We start from the raw sequence: 19,118 nt of genomic DNA, 5'->3' as shown, positions 1-19,118 counted from the left end.
ATGATCAACAATGCTTCTACATAATGCGCTTCATGTACATAAACTTATATGTTCTACCATTAATGTTTTTATGTAACCTTTTTTTTTCCTTTTTTTTCCTAGTCATAGTTATAGTAAAATAGTTTAGTCCCTCTTTAGGGCGAGGGCCAGATGCAAAAAAGCATATCTATGCTTATTCTTGTCACCCTCAAAAAATAAAGATTTGTCATTGTCATTGTCATTGTCTCTATCTGTCTGTCTCTCTCCCTCTCACTCTCTCTCTCTCTCTCTCTCTCTCTCTATCTCTCTCTCTATCTCTCACACACACACACATACACCCACCACAAACACACACAATCACACACACATTCATACACACACACACACACACACACACACACACACACACACACACACACACACACGTGCATGCAAGAATTCACACACATGCATGCAAACATTCACACACACACATACACACACACACACACACACACATACTACACACACACATACACATGCACTAACAAGATGCATGGCACAATTAACTATGAACATACATACATGCACATAATTCAAACAGAAGCAGAATGACATGACAACACACACACAATAACAAGACATCACACACACACACACGTACGCACACACACACACACCGCACGCACGCACTGACACACGCACACACATACACACACACACACACACACACACACGTACACACACGTACACACACCAGTGAGACAGGGCTGCTTCGGCCACCACCATCATTGATGACACTCGCATGTGTTAGTGCGCGCGTACGTGCGTTTGTTTGATAGCATCATTATGTGTGTCACAGTGCGGGTACGTGCGAATACATGTGCGTTTGTGTGCGTGAGTACGTGAGTGTGTTCGTTTTTGACATACATATAACATCTAATCAAAGACATCAACTGATTTCGATATAAGATATACAAAAACAGGAAAATGTACACACAGGGCGATTTTGTTCCCATGGCAATGAATATGCTCTTTAAAGGGAGGTCACCACCGCCGCTTTCTAAGGGAAGTAACCAGAGTTACAGATTGTAAATAAACATGGCTGCCGCTGTGAAGTGCGATGTTTTTGCTGTGGGGATTGTTGGACACGTTAGTGTGATCTGCTACAGCAACCTGTTGAACTGGTATTAGGGCTTTGAAAGCGGTATGTATCACTAATGGTGCAAGTAGTAGAATTAATCAGCATCAGCGGCATCGCTTGACCGACGCTGACAGTGACAGAAAGTGAAAAACAAGTGTCAAGTGAAGGTCTTTGATCGGTCGGGTCACTTTGTGCCCCGGACTACCCTGGACTACCCCGGACTACCCTGGACTACCCCTGTGTGTGTGTGTGTGTGTGTGTGTGTGTGTGTGTGTGTGTGTGTGTGTGTGTGTGTGTGTGTGTGTGTGTGAGATTTACTCACAGAAGAGCCGTAATCAAAGTAATAGACATGGCCAAGTAACGAATGAGATTTACTAAAATGGTGCGAATTCTTCAAAGAGAACTTTGAACAAATGGTTTCGGGTGCATTTTCTGTCATACTTTTATGCACACAATTAAAGTCTGCTGAGCCCTAGTTTTAGCGTACTCGGGGATAAACACAGATCAATAGATTGTGGCATCACATGATCTGTCTTTGTTGTCCAAACATTTCTTGTAGTCCGGGGTAGTCCGGGGCAGTCCGGGGCACAAAGTCTGGGTTTTGTAAATAAACACAGATCAATAGATCTGTCTTTGTTGTCCAAACATTTCTTGTAGTCCGGGGTAGTCTGGGGCACAAAGGGTTTTGTAAATAAACACAGATCAATAGATCTGTCTTTGTTGTCCAAACATTTCTTGTAGTCCGGGGTAGTCCTGGGTAGTCCGGGGTAGTCCGGGGTAGTCTGGGGCACAAAGGGTTTTGTAAATAAACACAGATCAATAGATCTGTCTTTGTTGTCCAAACATTTCTTGTAGTCCGGGGTAGTCCTGGGTAGTCCGGGGCACAAAGTGACCTGACCCGTCTTTGATGAATCGGTCACACCACTCAGCGTCTCACACAGTTGACATTAAGAATGCTATCAAATAACCAACGGGAAGTAATCGCTCTAAATGCATACGACATGTGTAATAGAGTAAGCGAGAGTTGTACTGAACCTTTTCTCCTGGCAGGTTCCGTACAACTCTCGCTTACTCTATTACACATGTCCTGGTTCTAGTTCTGGTATGGTACGTCGCAGGAGCCAAGTTGACTATATATGCGACGGGACTGGTGGGCGCAGCGGCCTAAAAGGAGGAGGAGGGAGGAGGGAGGTTTCCTACGGCAGTAGAAAAGGCTTTTGCTGATGTGCAGCCTATCACCGCCTCGCTTAGATGGTTCCACTCCAGGAGCTGTCTTTACAAAAAATGAGTGTCTGAACAGTTCAGTTCGGCAGTGTGGTATGGTTAGGCCTTTAGAGTTGTTGATGGCCTGCCTCTCGATCACATTGTTGGAACTGTAGTCGCTAAACTGTGTTGGCTTCACCCTCCTGCGGGTCTGTTTTGCAGGGGTGAGGAAGTTTTCGGGGGGGAGTGCTGGTATCTGCCCTGTGGACAATAATTTTGAACAGTGTTGTAAGTCTATGTTGGCGCCGTCGTTCTTGGAGTGTTGTGACCTCGAGGTCCTTTAGCATCTTGGTGACAGAGCCAGGCTCTCTAGACTTATAGTCCTTGGTGATGAACCTGGCTGCTCTGTGTTGTACGCGCTCTAGTCGTTCAATGTCTTGCTTCAGGTGGGGATCCCACACAACTGCAGCATACTCTAGGGTTGATCGTACCAGGGCAATGTATGCTGTGCGTCTGCAGGTCTGTGGGCAGTTCCGTAGATTTCGGCGGAGGAATCCAAGAGTTGATGATGCTCTGTTGCTGGTGGTCGTCACATGTGGTGACCACTTTAGGTCGGATGAAATTTGGACACCGAGATAGGGGCTCTTGTCAACTTGCTTGAGGGTTGTTCCATCAAGGTTGTAGAAGAAGTTGGAAGTGGGCTTTGAACTAAGGATGTAGCACTTCTTTGCGTTGAATTTCATCCCCCATTTATGTGCCCACTGCTCCAGTTGTCTGAGGTCCTCTTGGAGAGTGAGGTGGTCCTATGCATTAAGAGCGATTACTTCCCTTTGGTTATTTGATATCTTAACATCCCTCTGCCTCATTCTGTTTGAAATTCTAATTAAGAATGCTGCTTAACAAACCCTTGCAAACTAAGTACTAATGATAGAAAAAAGACGAGCAGCTCTCTCTGTATTCCTCTGTCTATTCCGTCTGCATGTCTGTCTCAGTGTCTGCTTCGTCTGTGTGTCTCCCCCCCCCTCTCTCTCTCTCTCTCTCTCTCTCTCTCTCTCTCTCTCTCTCTTTTACACTCAGGCACACACACTTACACACACACTATAATTAATTATATATGAATCATGTGTTTGTCAGACTGTTTTTTTAAATTCATACACACTCACACGTACACACACGTACACACACTCACACACACACTCACACACACACACACACACACACACACACACACACACACACACACATACACAACCCTCCCAAAAAGTAACAGCTGCTTCATCAGAACACACTACGGAAAGCCTTGAACAAAATATCTCCTCTCTTTCCAGCAACTTCAACCAACAACAAGATGGCTGCGGATCAAAGCTGTTTCTTCTTCGACCAAGCGCGTAGAGGGACTCACCGCAGTCCTCTGGTGTCCTTCATCTCCATGGCAGCCAGGTTCGGTGACGTCAACACTCTCAACAAGCTTCTCCAGGAGGCCATTGATGGTGACAGCGGTTTCCTCACGTCCCCGACCATCGGCCTTGCCCTCAAGCGCGCCACTCAGGCTGGACATGTGCACGTCTTGCGCTGCCTGGTGGACGCTGGCGCTGACATTAACACCAAGTTCAAAGGAGCGTCGGCACTGCATGAAGCCGTCAAGGTCAACGATCAGGACGTGCTGAGCTACCTGCTGAGCGTCCCCGGCATGAAAAAAAACAAGCTCAGCACCGCTCAGAAGACGCCAGTGATGGAAGCGGCGTGTCGCGGGAGAGTGCAGTGCCTGTCGATGCTGCTGGCTGCGGGGTGTAGGATCGACCGGAGAAACGCCAGAGGACTGACAGCGCTGCATTACTGCCTCATTCCCAGCATCGGGACGCTGGACTCGGAGGATATGAATGCTTGTCTCAATCTGCTGTACGAGGCAGGCTCGGACATTAACGCACAAGACACTTATGGCAGCACACCGCTGCACATCGCCATAGCAACGGAGAACCTCGAAGCTGTTTTGTGGCTGTTGCGTCATAACTGTGACCTAGAACTCGAAGCACAACCCCTTGACCTGGCGCCCGGCGTGTTCAGTCGGATAGAACGAGGGGTTCCCATGACGCCACTGTTACTGGCCATCCATTTCTCTAACCGACGCTTTGTACAGCTTCTTGTTGCGTGCGGTGCGAGCTATAGAAACGTTGGGTGGACTCTGCCGTACTGTCAGCAGTACGAACTTCTTCACGCATTCCTGACTCATTGCACGGCTGTTCCGTCTCCGTTGCAGATTTTGTGTCGCTGTGCACTGCGTGGGGTGCTGAAGCAGGATATTGAGGTCAAGGTCAGTAAGCTGACGTGTTTGCCTCTCAGTGTTCAGCGTTTCCTCTTACTGACTGAAGAACTGCAGAGGGCGTGATACTGTTATTTTGTGTGCTTGCTGTTTAGCCTGTCCTTACTCGGGCGAAGTTGACTATGCGAAGTATATTTGGCGAAGCTATCCGCACAAAGAGTATTTGCCAAGTCGACTATGCGAAGTATATTTGGCGAAGCTATCCGCACAAAGAGTATTTGCCAAGTCGACTATGCGAAGTATATTTGGCGAAGCTATCCGCACAAAGAGTATTTGCCAAGTCGACTATGCGAAGTATATTTGGCGAAGCTATCAGCACAAAGAGTATTTGCCAAGTCGACTACGCGAAGTATATTTGGCGAAGCTATCCGCACAAAGAGTATTTGCCATGTCGACTTCGGGCTCAACAAAAGGACCGCTTTAGGGTATTTGCTGATCTTTGACAGATGTGGTGCATTTGACGGTTTATGTGAATTGTGGTTTTGTTCAGAGACAACTGCAAACATTAATATGCTGCTAAAGCTTCAGCCACATACGCGATTCAATCGTTGAGAAGCTACGAGGGAATCGCATGAAACTGAGTCGCAGACTTGTCGTAGCTATTTTCCACGACTCAGTCGCCCGTGTGACAGGGTAAATCGCACGATTGAATCGCGCATGTGACGGACCCAGAGTGTCCGCCAGGAGAGAGTGTTCTGCAGCAATCTTCAATGATATCCATCAAAAGGTGTGATGACTTTGACAGGTTAATGCATATGTGTGACCGGGAGACAACTGCGTCACCCTTCACAGAAGACTCTCTGCAGAGTTGTCTGTTGGCCTTGATGGCTTGAGCGTGGGCTATTAACCCTTCGTGGTTGAAAACGACGTTAAACACCAAGTAAAGAAAGAAAGAAAGCGTGGGCTATAATTATATATATATAGTATAGTAGCTCAACGTTTCTTGTACGTCAGTCGCTGGTTAGAAACCTGTCATTTGTAAATGTCTGTTTGTGTTTGGGTCTGGCTGCTATTGTCTCCTTACTTGTATGCTGTGTGGAACTTTTGCGTACCCATAGCACTTTTTGTAAGACCAAGAAATTAGCTCTAAAATCTCCATCCTGTTTGAATGGCTTTGCCTCCAAAGGTGATTGTTGTGCTTCGGGCACTAGTTACATGTACATGCACTTTCAGATTGTTGACCATGATGGCCAAGATGGTGAATTTTGTTACTTGTGGCCTGCAGTTTGGAGATTACACTGTCGTGTTCTTGATGAATAATCTGCAAGTCAGTTATACTTAGACCATACTGACTACACTACCTGTCAGCTGTGATGATAGTAAAACCACGACAGATGTGATATCCTCAGCTTGATGGTGAAGCCAAGATACATAGGATGTGTGATAATGTGGATGTTGAAGCTTTTTTTGCTGGTGATCCAGAAAGTGACTACAAATGGTAAGACTTAATTGACAGAGGCACAGTACTTATGATAATCTTAAACCGAAAGTGTTAGATTTAGGTGTGATGATCAACATGCCACATGGTTTATACTATCCTACTTCTTCTTCTTGTCGATCACACTAGCTATATTGTCAGCCCGGACAGCGAGACGAATGATGCCGTCTTCTCCAGGTCTTCCTTTCCTCCGTACAGCTTGCAGTGGAGGGAGACTGCAGTTGGCCACACGGTTTTTCTCATACTCTCAAGGATGGTGCATCGCTGGAGAATGTGTTCAGTGGTCTGGTCCTCTGTTCACAGCTGCACGTAGGGGAGGGGACCAGCTTCATCTTTTGGGACATGTGTGCATTTAGGCGGTTATGCCCAGTGCGAAGTCGCATTAGCACAACTTGTTCATGTCGCGTGAGGAGATGATAATCGTCCTTCTGTTTCTGGGGCCTAAACGCTGCCTTGATGAGGGTTTTCTTCTCCATGAAGCTGACAGGGTTGTCTGTTTTCATGCAATCAAAAAGTTGTGCAAACTACAAAGAATTGATGCATTTAGCATGTCCTGCTTGTTTCTCACTCTCAGTTTAGAATTGGCTGATTTTAGGATGTGTGCTGGCCAATCATGGTTTGTTTGATTGTTGTTTATTCATGACGTGTCATTTGTTCACTGAGAACTCTAGCTGTCTTGTACATTCTAAACATACATGTATGTATGTATTATATTTTGCTTCAGAATGAAAGCTCTAGAAGCTGAATGTTCCATGTGGTATAAATCAGTATGATCAAAACAGTTATTCCAGTTAAAGATACTCTACATGTCCCCGAGTACGCTAGTACTAGGGCTCAGCAGACTTTAATTGTGTGTCTGTCTGTCTGTCTGTCCGTCTCCACTTAACAGCTTATTGCTGGGAAACTACTGGGCGCAGTTCGTTCAAAAGTTGATACACTAACTTGATAATAGGTCCGATTGATCGTATTAAAACTTCATAATGTTACCTGGGACCTAAATGCGAAATAAACCACAAAAAAACCGACTTGGCGGTGGGAGGAATTCGCGGAGCCACAGCCAGCCAGGCAGTCTGATAGAACAGCCGAACTCGTCACACATTGACAGAAATATAGCGTCATAAAAAGATTACGTCACGGTCAAAAGTCTTTGACGTCTTTTTCTCTCGCGCGGTGTGTGTGTGTGTTCATTTTGTGCACATGTGTTAGTGTTACTGTTTCACAAACACACACACACACACACACACACACACAGAGTTTGTGTGTGTGTGTTTGTGTGTGTGTGTGTGTGAGTGTTTGTGTGTGTGTGTGTGTGTGTGTGCGCGCGTGCATGAGTCTGTACTCGTGTGTGTGTGTGTGTGTGTGTGTGTGTGTGTGTGTGTGTGTGTGTGTGTGTGTGTGTGTGTAAGAAAGAGAGAGAGGGAGAGAGAGAGGGAGTGAGGGAGAGAGTGTATGTGTGTGTGCATTTTCACTGTGATCAAATAAAAGAGAAAGGCCAGTCACCACGCACATCCTCGGCTCGCATGCAATGTATTTATATAGCAAAGGGAATGCCTGTAATTCACACAGATCAATCACTTGGTCTTAAACGTGCACAAGACAAAAACGTTCATACTGGGGGAGCGAGCCAGTCTGAAGAGTACTCGGGTCCAGCGCGAGCGTTTTTTATTGAGCGAGCCAGTCTGAAGAGTACTCGGGTCCAGCGCGAGCGTTTTTTTTTTTATATGTTTTAACTTCCTTGTTTGCATTTTTATGTTGACCATCATGTCAGCAATATATAAGATCTATCCATGCTGCTGGCCTTTACATGGTATAAGAGTATCCAGTTCAACATAAATTCATGTCATTGGGATTGCTACCACTACCAGTGCAGAGTGGAAATGTTGTATTGAATTTATTTGGTCAGTGTCTGTGTCAATCTGCTGAATTATTTCAGGCCAAAAAGAAAAATATGTCTGTTTCCGGTAACCCGACCGACCCTATTTTTAAGCGCCGACCCTAAAGGTTTTTTTTCGCTTTTCGCACCAAAAAACAAAACAAAACAAGTCGCGTAAGGCGAAAATACAATATTTAGTCAAGTAGCTGTCGAACTCACAGAATGAAACTGAACGCAGCAAGACCGTATACTCGTAGCATCGTCACTCCACCGCCCGTGGCAAAGGAAGTGCCCGTGGAATTGACAAGAAGAGCGGGGTATTCGTTGCGCTGAGAAGGATAGCACGCTTTTCTGTACCTCTCTTCGTTTTAACTTTCTGAGCGTGTTTTTAATCCAAACATATCATATCTATATATTTTTGGAATCAGGAACCGACAAGGAATAAGATGAAAGTGTTTTTAAATTGATTTCGAAAAATAAATTTGATAATAATTTTTATATATTTAATTTTCAGAGCTTGTTTTTAATCCGAATATAACATATTTATATGTTTTTGGAATCAGCAAATGATGGAAAATAAGATAAACGTAAATTTGGATCGTTTGATAAATTTTTATTTTTTTTTACAATTTTCAGATTTTTAATGACCAAAGTCATTAATTAATTTTTAAGCCACCACGCTGAAATGCAATACCGAACCCCGGGCTTCGTCGAAGATTACTTGACCAAAATTTCAACCAATTTGGTTGAAAAATGAGGGCGTGACAGTGCCGCCTCAACTTTCACGAAAAGCCGGATATGACGTCATCAAAGACATTTATCAAAAAAATGAAAAAAACGTTCGGGGATTTCATACCCAGGAACTCTAGTCTGAATCGCTCTACACACACACACGCACACACACACACACGCACGCACATACACCACGACCCTCGTTTCGATTCCCCCTCGATGTTAAAATATTTAGTCAAAACTTGACTAAATATAACACACAAAAACCGGGAGGTAATTGGTCGATGAGACTTCACAATCGAAGAGACTTACCTCCCGTTTCCGTCGTCACGCAAAAAAACCCATCTCGGCCAATGACGCCGGGGGGGAAAAAACCACGTAAAAAGACACAAAAAAACGACCGACCGACCCTATTTTTTTCGGCGATGTTACCGGAAACAGACATATTTTTCTTTTTGGCCTCAGCAAAGAGTTCATACTGTGCACAGAATGCAGCCATGCTATTGAATGTTGGTATGTGTCCAAGTGGAAGGATACTGTGAAGCAGCAGCCACATGTTAGTTATGTTTGATGGATTATGCATCGCCTTGTCACATTTTTCACAGAGCGGGATTTTCCCGAGTAGCCACACTCTGATGAATTTGTCATAACGCGGTTCAACTTGGCACTGCAAGACGTACACAGAGTACATGATGTTATTGTAAGCCCATGCGCAAGGCGCTGTATGAGAGAGCCATAAGGTGTAACGTAAGTGTGGCCACCTGCATAGCCTGAATATGGCCAGCCCTTAATTGCATGTGAAAGCCTGGATAGAGCTGTTGCCGTCAACATGTTTGTGTACACAAACGCGGTACCTTTGAAAAAATCAAACCTTGAGCCTCCCACCGGAGTGTCACCAGGGCTGTTCTTTCATCCTGTTTTACATGACTGTGATAATCGGCAATACAATGGAACCCGTTTTAAGACGCCCCCCGTTTATGACTTCCGCTCCCTTTGAGACCTTGACCAGTCCTTGTTTGCCAAGATTTTCATAGAGTCTGCAAATGAACCTCTACTTTAAGACCTTGTTTGCCAAGATTTTCATAGAGTCTGCAAATGAACCTCTACTTTAAGACCTTGTTTGCCAAGATTTTCATAGAGTCTGCAAATGAACCTCTACTTTAAGACCTTGTTTGCCAAGATTTTCATAGAGTCTGCAAATGAACCTCTACTTTAAGACCTTGTTTGCCAAGATTTTCATAGAGTCTGCAAATGAACCTCTACTTTAAGACCTTGTTTGCCAAGATTTTCATAGAGTCTGCAAATGAACCTCTACTTTAAGACCTTGTTTGCCAAGATTTTCATAGAGTCTGCAAATGAACCTCTACTTTAAGACCTTGTTTGCCAAGATTTTCATAGAGTCTGCAAATGAACCTCTACTTTAAGACCTTGTTTGCCAAGATTTTCATAGAGTCTGCAAATGAACCTCTACTTTAAGACCTTGTTTGCCAAGATTTTCATAGAGTCTGCAAATGAACCTCTACGTTAAGACCTTGTTTGCCAAGATTTTCATGGAGTCTGCAAATGAACCTCTACTTTAAGACCTTGTTTGCCAAAATTTTCATGGAGACTGCAAATGAACCTCTACTTTAAGACCTTGTTTGCCAAGATTTTCATAGAGTCTGCAAATGAACCTCTACTTTAAGACCTTGTTTGCCAAGATTTTCATAGAATCTGCAAATGAACCTCTACTTTAAGACCTTGTTTGCCAAGATTTTCATAGAGTCTGCAAATGAACCTCTACTTTAAGACCTTGTTTGCCAAGATTTTCATAGAGTCTGCAAATGAACCTCTACTTTAAGACCTTGTTTGCCAAGATTTTCATGGAGTCTGCAAATGAACCTCTACTTTAAGACCTTGTTTGCCAAGATTTTCATAGAGTCTGCAAATGAACCTCTACTTTAAGACCTTGTGTGCCAAGATTTTCATAGAGTCTGCAAATGAACCTCTACTTTAAGACCTTGTTTGCCAAGATTTTCATAGAGTCTGCAAATGAACCTCTACTTTAAGACCTTGTTTGCCAAGATTTTCATAGAGTCTGCAAATGAACCTCTACTTTAAGACCTTGTTTGCCAAGATTTTCATGGAGTCTGCAAATGAACCTCTACTTTAAGACCTTGTTTGCCAAGATTTTCATGGAGACTGCAAATGAACCTCTACTTTAAGACCTTGTTTGCCAAAATTTTCATGGAGACTGCAAATGAACCTCTACTTTAAGACCTTGTTTGCCAAAATTTTCATGGAGACTGCAAATGAACCTCTACTTTAAGACCTTGTTTGCCAAGATTTTCATAGAGACTGCAAATGAACCTCTACTTTAAGACCTTGTTTGCCAAGATTTTCATAGAGTCTGCAAATGAACCTCTACTTTAAGACCTTGTTTGCCAAGATTTTCATAGAATCTGCAAATGAACCTCTACTTTAAGACCTTGTTTGCCAAGATTTTCATAGAGTCTGCAAATGAACCTCTACTTTAAGTCCTTGTGTGCCAAGATTTTCATAGAGTCTGCAAATGAACCTCTACTTTAAGACCTTGTTTGCCAAGATTTTCATGGAGTCTGCAAATGAACCTCTACTTTAAGACCTTGTTTGCCAAGATTTTCATAGAGTCTGCAAATGAACCTCTACTTTAAGACCTTGTTTGCCAAGATTTTCATAGAGACTGCAAATGAACCTCTACTTTAAGACCTTGTTTGCCAAGATTTTCATGGAGACTGCAAATGAACCTCTACTTTAAGACCTTGTTTGCCAAAATTTTCATGGAGACTGCAAATGAACCTCTACTTTAAGACCTTGTTTGCCAAGATTTTCATAGAGTCTGCAAATGAACCTCTACTTTAAGACCTTGTTTGCCAAGATTTTCATAGAGTCTGCAAATGAACCTCTACTTTAAGACCTTGTTTGCCAAGATTTTCATAGAGTCTGCAAATGAACCTCTACTTTAAGACCTTGTTTGCCAAGATTTTCATAGAGTCTGCAAATGAACCTCTACTTTAAGACCTTGTTTGCCAAGATTTTCATAGAGTCTGCAAATGAACCTCTACTTTAAGACCTTGTTTGCCAAGATTTTCATAGAGTCTGCAAATGAACCTCTACTTTAAGACCTTGTTTGCCAAGATTTTCATAGAGTCTGCAAATGAACCTCTACTTTAAGACCTTGTGTGCCAAGATTTTCATAGAGTCTGCAAATGAACCTCTACTTTAACACTCCCTCCTTTCAAGACTCGATTGTCTCAGATTTTAGGAGGTCTCAAAAAGGTGTTCCATTGTATGCCCATTTCCTATCCCCCCCCTCCAAGTCCCCCTCAGCATTGCCATAGCTAGCGTTTTCTTTTCTCCCTTCACGTCTGGGGCTAACCTATGTGGTTTACGTGATCAATAGGCTTAATGTTAGTTGTGATGGTCTTGGAATTTTTCTCTCTCCGTTCTGCATAGCTGCTTTGAAGTTTCCATTGTCTTAATCTTCTGTTAGATCTTGTGTTCTTGTGAGACATTGAGTCTCTCTTCTGTGACTTATACCTCTTGTGTTTTATCTTGTGTTAATTAGACGATGTTGGGAAATAACTCGCTCCAGTTGTAGTGGGTTGTGTAAGAGTTACGTTCCTTTGTTGCCGTAGAAACAACTGATACAAGGCTACAATGTCACGTGTAGCTTGCCTCACTGTTTCTATGGAAAAGCAAGGAAAACCCAGGGAAAGCAACACAGCCCATAAAAACCTGACAGTTATTTCCGATGTTCGTCTATTTTTCCTCTAACTTTAACATTTCTGGCAAATTTCTCATCAATTTGCAGGTTGTTCCCTGAAACTGTGGGTAACAAGAGTACAATTTAGCTTTGTGCATCGTTGATAGCTAGTGACTGGTGCAGGATTATGTTATTACATAATATTCCCCAAAACACATTATATCCACCAAACCTATGAGATTACAGTCAAACACCCCTTTTAAGCCCCTCAACAAGCGCTGGGTAGGAACGACTCGTCAGCCAAGGTAGGCAGCATTCCTAGGAGAAGGAAAACTCTGAAGACAAACCTGGGGGGTTGGACCCATTAGCTGAAACCCCCATGTCACCCCCATGTCACATCCAACTTGCTAGGGGAACACATCCGGCAGAGGTGGCAACAGGACAGATATGCCCACAACCTGGCACCGAAGGCGAATACAACAGCAGACTGGACAGCTCAGGGCGTCAGCATGGATGCGGAAGATGCGACGGCCATCCAGAAATCGGGTAGATTGAACTCGGCAGCCCGGTAAAGCAATCAATCTAGAAGAGCAAACACTCTGATATAAAAACAAGCTGAAGTCGGATGTGCTGGGCCTGACTTGTCAGGCGCGTAACGGCAGCACAACGCATCTACGCTCACATGACAACAGACCCTCAACAATCTGGGAAATCAGGTCTTAAATGGGAGGTGTTTTTTTGGTGGAACCTTCGTGGTTGAAAGAAATTTTTGGTGGAGGGATTTTTACCAATGCAAGGCTTCGGAAAAAAAACCACATTTGAGACAGCAAGGTCTTAAAAAGGGGGAAGTTTTAAATTGGGTCTTAAAGGTGGTCGTCTACATTTTTGCTTTTTTTCAATAATCTTATGGTTAGATTTTGCTAAAAAGTTATGTCAGATGATGAGTGAACCATGGGGAAAAAGTTATAGAAAAAAAATATATGTAAAAAAAGATTTTATTTTGGGGTAGCGTGACTCACGCTTCCAATATTTTTTAAAGTTTGCTGAGAACATGTGCTTTGCCTAAAAATACTGACCAATCAAATTCATGTCACTATGCTTATAGCCACGCCCAAACAAGTGCAGCAACAGTTTGACACTGGAGCGCTGTCTACGCTTTTTTTTAAACGCACGAAATGCACGGGATTTGAGAGGAGTTTTGCGCTTGGCATTTTCCGAATAAGGATATCCTACTATGAGTACTACGCTGGGATACTACAATGAATTTTCAAACGGCTACACTGGCTTCGTCTTTCCTGATCGAAAGGGGGTGTATTGTTGATATTTGTAGATAATAAACTCTGCATTTTAATGGTCAAATGGCGATTTGGGTATAAAAATGTAGACAAGGACCTTTAACAGGGGGGTCACTTAATTACAATAATGGAGCATTTAAGAAATATTGCTGTCCCCAGGTGTGAATTTTTGCTTTCTTTTTTTGCAGGAGCAAATCCATTAATCTAGCACCCATAACCTTGAATCAAAGTAGCTTTTATTTTTATGAAAACGGTGTGTGTTTCTGTGTGTGAAGCCCCTTCACCCTGTGCTGTACTTCTTACTTGATGCATGTTCTTGATTGCAATGAAGGATGTTTCAAATCATTTGAACCAGTTGGCATTTTTTGTGTTCATTGTTGAAAGGTGTTTGTAGGTGTGTGTAGTCTGAAAAGGGATGTAAGTTACATGGTTTCCACGCCATCAGAAGGAATTAAGTGAAAAATGGCTGACATACCTGTCAGAGGTAGAAGCAATTTAAAAAAAGAAATGGATTGTGCTGTGCTGTGCTGATGGATCCTTGGTTTAGTTGTCAATTTGAAATGCAATTACAGTGATACAGTACGTGCCCTAAATGGGGGCAGGTCTAATATTGTGTGTGTGTGTGTGTACAGAGGGGGGGGGGGTGGAGCTAAAAAAGGGGGGTTATACTGTACAAGTTATACTTGGTTCTTGGTTGAGCATTCCCAGGCCATGCCAGTGTGTCAACACTGAATAAAGGAGAAATTGAAATAAAGATGTTAAAAAAGTGTTATGTGTTCGTGTTGTGGTGTTTACCAGTCGGGGTTTGACTCACCTGAGTAATCAGAATAGTCTTAGTAATGAGCAGTGTGAAGCCGTCCAACCGGTTGTCTCTCCCTAGATGAAAAGCTTATAACTAATGGATGTTTTCCAGACCAAAACCTGTAAATGTGACGCACTGGTAGTTTTCATAATCTTCAAACAAATGACAGTTTGGTATTACGTTGTAAAATTTCAAGATCACAAAAGGGTAACGTTTGGGTAAAAAAATAAAACCACAAAAACACAGAAACATACCAATTTTCTCAAAAAGTGTGTGTGTGTGTGTGTGTGTGCGTGTGTGTGTGTGTGTGTGTGTGTGTGTGTGTGTGTGTATGTGTGTGTGTGTGTGTGTGTGTGTGTTTACTTCAAAAAGACAATCCAGTGTAAATTGTCATCGATATGAAGTACAGTGTGCTGTTCTTTGAGCTCAACTATGGTCTACCATTCATCAGGGCTCTGTCTGGCTTTTGTACAAAAACACAGTTCACTGGTCTCACTGTTGCTTTGAAAAGACGTCGCCTGGCTTTGTGAAAGTTTTGAAAGAAAGGCGGATACAGGGAGTAATTTACTCCATGTGTAGTAATGTGTCCCTGATGTTGATAATAACGGGTGCTCACTTAACCGGACCTGACGACTCAGAAAAAGCAACGAGGTTACCGTGCTTTTGTGATCGCCTGCCAATGACATTTTGCAAGGGTGGTACTACTGGCCAGATAAAAGTTCGTCATGCACTAATTCTTGTCTTCCATGAACCAAGATCCGTACGTGGATCCAGAAAAATCCTCATCCGCATTCTTGTCTCAAGTTTTCACTATACTTACAAAAAATCGACGTCATGTTGCTACCAAAGTAGTAAAGCTTTCTTTAAAAAAAAAATCGACAAGTTAGGTCACTATACAGAGGAGCCTGTGCCAAAACTGTTGCATACTCGAGCTCGACACACTACAAACTGAAAGTTGGAGCGTTTCGGAACTAAACAACTTATTGGCGTCACAAAAACTTTTACTGAATGGCCGTGACATTACATGATGTGACCTTTTTGTAGTATAAAGGTCGTCCGTCAGTTTTTTTCAGTCGAGTGCTTGTGGGGTTATGAACATGACCAGGGCTCATATTCTTTAAGAGTCTGCAAAATTGTGTCCTTCAAAGTCAAACTGTCGTGTAACTACCGCCCGGTATTTGTTTTTACAGCCCGGTAATTATCTATTTTCCCTGGTATTCATGTGAGCCTGGTAGAAGGTCGGCAGCTACCAGTGTTGGTTATTTTTAGAATAGGAGATTCCCCATGCTTGCTCTTCTCTGCGCACGCGTTACCGATGTTTCCGCCGGCGTGTCAGTTTCAAAGTCAATAGCAACAACCCAAACAAACTGAATGAAATAAAAACACGGGGATACTTTTTTTGTAAATTTTTTTAACCTCAGTTGCATGCAGGTTGCTGCTACCGTTATTTTTTTTGCCTTCTCTCTCACTTTTTTTTTCAAGCGGGGAGCATCCTTCTTCATTGGTCTTTTTCTTTTCTCAATCAAATGTTTACATGTTTAAATTAACAAACTTTATCAATAAACTAATATCATGTTAACCAAAGATTTTTAAAAACCACTAATTCCTGCCTAAAATTAATTATTAAAATCAATGTTTATATTGCAACGTATTCTCTTGCACACGAAGAAAATAAACAAATGACAAAGAGTAAAAAAAAAGGTTCGGCCAGATGGCGATTTGAACTCGACTCAATCGCGTATCAGGTAAATGCGATGACATAATCTTGACACTGTAATGCATTAAAGAAGACGCTAGCACGCTTTCGCCACAAAGCCGGTATGATCGAGCATCGGTTGAAATCTTTCGCGAGCAGTATCTCGTATTTGTCCGCAATGCATTGGTGCTTTAATGACACCATTTTGTGACCATGAGGGACATAAATCTACAAACAATATTTGAATAAGACGATTTATTCAGAATTGACGGTTTGAATAACGTATGAAAAGAGTGACATGGACAGTGTTGGTGAAGTTACTGGCAGGTAGCGACTTTAGAGGAGGGGGATGGGTCCTCTAACTTTACAGCTCGGGTCCATACCGGGGTTTCATAAATAACACTTAGCGGACTTATCGAGCTTAAGTGGATTTACAGGCCAGTATATGAGTTGCAGCTTTTTCAAGAATACGGGACCAGGAAAGGTGTAAATCACTTAATTTACAAGTGATAAAAGCTAAATGATCATGAACAGCAACAATGTCTGAGAGTTTTAAAACACAGAGGGGTGCCAAAAGTGTTGGAGCGTCGCGCGAAACTTCGGTGTTTTTTTCGGAAGTAAACAGCTGGGGTCACAAAATATCACATGATGACAGTACATGATGTGACCTTTTTGTCCGAGAAGTATATAACTGTCGTCTGTCTGTCAGCGTTTTTGATTAGTGCTTGTCAGTGGACCTGTGAACATGACCAGGAAAGGTAAAAAGCTGACTGTTAAACGTAAAAACGTAATGTACAGGTGAGAATTTAAAAGCTCAATAGTCTCAATCATGAACACTGAGCAAAAATGTCTGAGAGAAACCAAGGGAATATTTTGTTGTGAGAAAAAGTTAATGACAGTTGTAGACAGTTTCAACGAAAGCGTACATTTTTTTTCATCGAGGTAGACCGTCGATGATGATTTCGGGCTGTTTGACCCATTTTTGAGTCGGACTTTTGAATATATTGGATGCAAACGTGATCGGTAAATACAAAAACAGCAGCTTTGTTCCTGTGCTAGCTGAAAAAATAAAAATCGAAAACGATGACCGTTTGTTCTTGTAAACTGTTCTTCTCATGCTGTGCTGACTACCATTGTGCATTTAACACAGCCGCGACTAGAACACAGATACAAGTGTTTTAGTGTTTTACCGTCCCTGTCCCGACATCTGAATATTATTGAAAATGTATGATTTTACTTTCAAAGTCGACTACAGCACATTTCCAGCACCAATTAGTCTAAAAGTAATTCTGGAGGTAGATGTCAATTGTCACTGTTTAGCTTTGCAAATCCAGTTTACGACGTTGTATACGCATTGCTTTCTTGCAAACTATAGTCAGTTAAGGCCGGATCAAAGAACTCAAAACCAAAAGGTTGTAAACTATTTTTTGTAATTGACCTTTGTTTAGGGCGATCTAAATATACCACCCTGAATCATTTATGTCTTCCGATACCCAACACTTATGGCGCCACCCTGTATACTTACAGGGCAATTGGGGTTTATTTTTGCACATACCAAGCCTCAGCGTATCAGTGTATGTGCTGCAGTAAACTGCACCATTGTTAGTGAATGAAGTTCCTAGACAAAAAAAAAACCCACTCCTTTTCACGAAATTGTCCGGTGCGTGAACGGCACAGCATGAACTAGGCCCTATGACGGCTTACTAGTGCCAAAACCTGGGGTTACCCATTATCACGTGATAATTACTAATTAACGCTGTCAGTTACTGTTTTCGCTCGTTAGTTACTCATTTTCACGGGATAATTAGTAATTTTCACGGGAAAATGACTAATTTTTAGTTTTGGCACTAGCAATCCGTCAGGAAGTGAGTCAAAACTAAAAACTAGTTAGTAATTAACAGGTGAAAGTTAGTAATTTTCCCGGGAAAATTAGTAATTAACACGTGAAAATGGTAATTATCAAGGGAAAATTACTCATTTTCCCTGGATAATTACAATTATGAGGTTTTGGCACTAGTAAGCCCTATGACGGCTTACTAGTGCCAAAACCTGGGGTTACCCATTATCACGTGATAATTACTAATTAACGCTGTCAGTTACTGTTTTCACCTGTTAGTTATTCATTTTCACGGGAAAATTACTAATTTTTAGTTTTAGCAATCCGTCAGGAAGTGAGCCAAAACTAAAAATTAGTAATTAACAGGTGAAAGTTAGTAATTATTCCGGGAAAATTAGTAATTGTCCTGGGAAAATTAGTAATAAACACGTGAAAATGGTAATTATCAAGGGAAAATTACTAATTTTCCCTTGATAATTACAATTATGAAGTTTTGGCACTAGTAAGCCGTCATAATGAACGCCATGAACAGTTCTTTCTTCGCCCTGGCCTTCGATGGGATGTCAGTAGCGGCTCTGTAATCACAATTCCTTATATCCGACACACGCACACACAGACAGACACTTGAACAGACCTTCCTGCAATCATCGGACGTGTCACGCCGCTCACTGCACCAGACACTTAGTCCGACATCAGACAGACAGACAGACATCAGACAGAACTGGACTGGACTGAACTAAACTGTATTTAACAAGGATGAAGATTTAAGGCTGGGCCTTTCCAGTCTTACAATCTATCCTTCAGTGGGACACACGCACACACACATACACATACACATATACACACTGACACACACACACACACATACACATACACATATACACACTGACACACACACACATACACATATACACACTGACACACACACACACACACGGTACACCCATAATCAAATTGTACTAACAGAGACAGATAGGCCAGACAGACAGACTTTCCTGGAACCAGTGAAGGTGTCACGACCACTGCACCACACCCCTCACAGTCTGTCTCTTCTTTCCACGACGTCACCGCGATTGGTTCAGCTGCACACAAAATG

General features: G+C 42.5%; 1 protein-coding gene across 1 annotated transcript; it reads left to right on the top strand.

Annotated features, from left to right (window-relative positions):
• The first annotated feature begins 1,034 nt into the window (after positions 1-1,034).
• LOC138979786 (putative ankyrin repeat protein RF_0381) lies at positions 1,035-8,105 on the top strand. Its single transcript, XM_070352529.1, has 2 exons — positions 1,035-1,165; positions 3,634-8,105. Exon 2 carries the CDS (start codon positions 3,654-3,656, stop codon positions 4,689-4,691), a length of 1,038 nt encoding a protein of 345 aa, XP_070208630.1. The 5' UTR covers positions 1,035-1,165; positions 3,634-3,653; the 3' UTR covers positions 4,692-8,105.
• Positions 8,106-19,118: the final 11,013 nt, after the last annotated feature.

Source organism: Littorina saxatilis, linkage group LG11 (assembly GCF_037325665.1).
Source record: "Littorina saxatilis isolate snail1 linkage group LG11, US_GU_Lsax_2.0, whole genome shotgun sequence".
Taxonomy (NCBI): domain Eukaryota; kingdom Metazoa; phylum Mollusca; class Gastropoda; order Littorinimorpha; family Littorinidae; genus Littorina; species Littorina saxatilis.
The sequence above is the reverse complement of the archived record's forward strand: the minus strand, read 5'-3'. Positions and strand labels throughout refer to the sequence as shown.

Bases quoted from the DNA above. Each gene is read 5' to 3' on its own strand.
- LOC138979786 (XM_070352529.1), top strand. From the start codon at position 3,654: ATGGCTGCGGATCAAAGCTGTTTCTTCTTCGACCAAGCGCGTAGAGGG.